The sequence below is a fragment of the Dinoponera quadriceps genome, unplaced genomic scaffold (assembly GCF_001313825.1).
Source record: "Dinoponera quadriceps isolate SergipeBrazil2010 unplaced genomic scaffold, ASM131382v1 scaffold7802, whole genome shotgun sequence".
In the NCBI taxonomy this organism is placed as follows: Eukaryota; Metazoa; Arthropoda; class Insecta; order Hymenoptera; family Formicidae; genus Dinoponera; species Dinoponera quadriceps.
The window spans coordinates 1-1,756 of record NW_014561640.1 but is presented as its reverse complement, the minus strand read 5'-3'; the positions used below and the strand labels follow the sequence as shown (position 1 = coordinate 1,756).

At 30.8% G+C, this 1,756-nt stretch overlaps 1 protein-coding gene across 1 annotated transcript; it reads left to right on the top strand.

Annotated features, from left to right (window-relative positions):
- Positions 1-6: 6 nt before the first annotated feature.
- Positions 7-1,751, top strand: LOC106751005 (fatty-acid amide hydrolase 2-B-like; the record flags this gene model as incomplete). The annotated part of the gene is made up of 4 exons (XM_014631723.1): positions 7-400; positions 705-875; positions 1,111-1,330; positions 1,567-1,751. Coding segments are annotated over exons 2-4 (576 nt in total), but the record flags the coding sequence as incomplete, so codon positions are not given.
- Positions 1,752-1,756: the final 5 nt, after the last annotated feature.

Genomic DNA, 1,756 nt, shown 5'->3' with positions numbered 1-1,756 from the left:
GCTACAGATTATACACGTGAATAGATAACAATCGACTAATTATCTTTAACTGTATTTAATATTTAAATATATTTTTAATAAGTAAAGTTTGTCATCTTCTGCTCACCATACTCATATTTTTTTTGCACCTTATTATGTTATTATTCCAATAAACAAAATATTTGCATTATATCTGTAGATTAGCAGGAGATTTGAACAGAATACTGTGGCAGATTTATAGCCATATATATATTAAATTATACTTGTTCCCACAGTGCAAGATTATAAATATTCAAATAATGTTAGAAGCATTAGAACATAAAAAGCCAGCAGAGGTGGATACATAAATAGCATAAGTCTACTGCATCAGTTATAAACATTACATCAACTGGAGTAGATCGGCTGCATTTACTCTACTAAAGTAAATTTCTAAAAACTTCTTGTTCCCGTTAACCGTAAACAATTGTGCTCTTTTACATAAATTTATTTATAAATACACAGCGAATTAATTAATTAATGAAACTTTGTATAGTGTAGTTAGTTAATGTAATAATTAGATTCCCATTCTAAAATATTGAATACTTTTCTCGTGTAAATTTTATACGTTATTTCCATTTTTTTTAATCACGTCTCACGAGGAAATAAACATTCCCAACTAATGCAGTTGCCAATGTCGATCAACATGAGGCGGGTGATACATCACATAAATGATTTTTATTTTGTAGATGTTCTACTTATTACGTATATGGATCATCGTCATTAACGTTATATATTTAACATTGGATTGGATATTTTCCTTTATCCGCTATAGGAAGCCAGTTAGCATACCGCCACTAAAAGATACTTTGCTAACGATAAGTGCTACTGAGCTTGCTCAAAAGATCAGGGATCAACATGTAATTCCATATATAAAATTGCTATAACGACGACTCTTTTTCTTATTATTATTTTAAATATTTAAGATAACTTATTGCTAAGTGATTTAGATTTTATTCATTATACATTACATTACAATAGTACTTTGGACTATTAAATAAATTATAAGTAATGAGATATAATAATAAATAAATTGTAAATAATGAAAATGTAAATCATAAGATTTATAGACATTTATTATTTAAACAAATTTAGTGCACGAGCTACGAAGTGGTACGCGCATATATCGAACGAATCAAGGAGGTGAATCCTTACTTAAATGCCGTCGTCGAAGACCGATACAAGATCGCTTTAGCTGAGGCGAAAAATTGTGATAGATTGTTGGAAGCCGGCAATGTGGATATCGAAAAATTAAAAAAACAAAAACCGCTCTTCGGTATACCGTTCACTGTGAAAGAAAGTATACCTGTTAAAGGTACCTAATAATTTCTTTATTTCTTATATTACTGTTTATTTTCTTAAATTTTATTTTTTTCTCTTCACGATAATGCCAGTATTGTTTCCGTAATAAACATATCGAACGCGACCGTNCAGAAACAGTAATGTTTCAATGTAAATTATAAAATAAAATTAAACTGAACAATACAAAGATTTGTGTGTGCGTGAAAGGTAACAGCGTAAATTCTTTGTAACATGTGATGACATTAACAGGTCTTAGTCATACGGGTTGCACTTTAGCTTACAAAGGAAGGAAAGCAACCACCGATAGTTTTGCTGTTAAGATGCTGCGAGATGCTGGCGCAATACTGCTATGCGTCACCAATACTCCGGAAATGTGCGGTGGTTTGGATAGTTACAATTTTCTGCACGGTCGTTCGTATAATCCTTACGATACCAGATA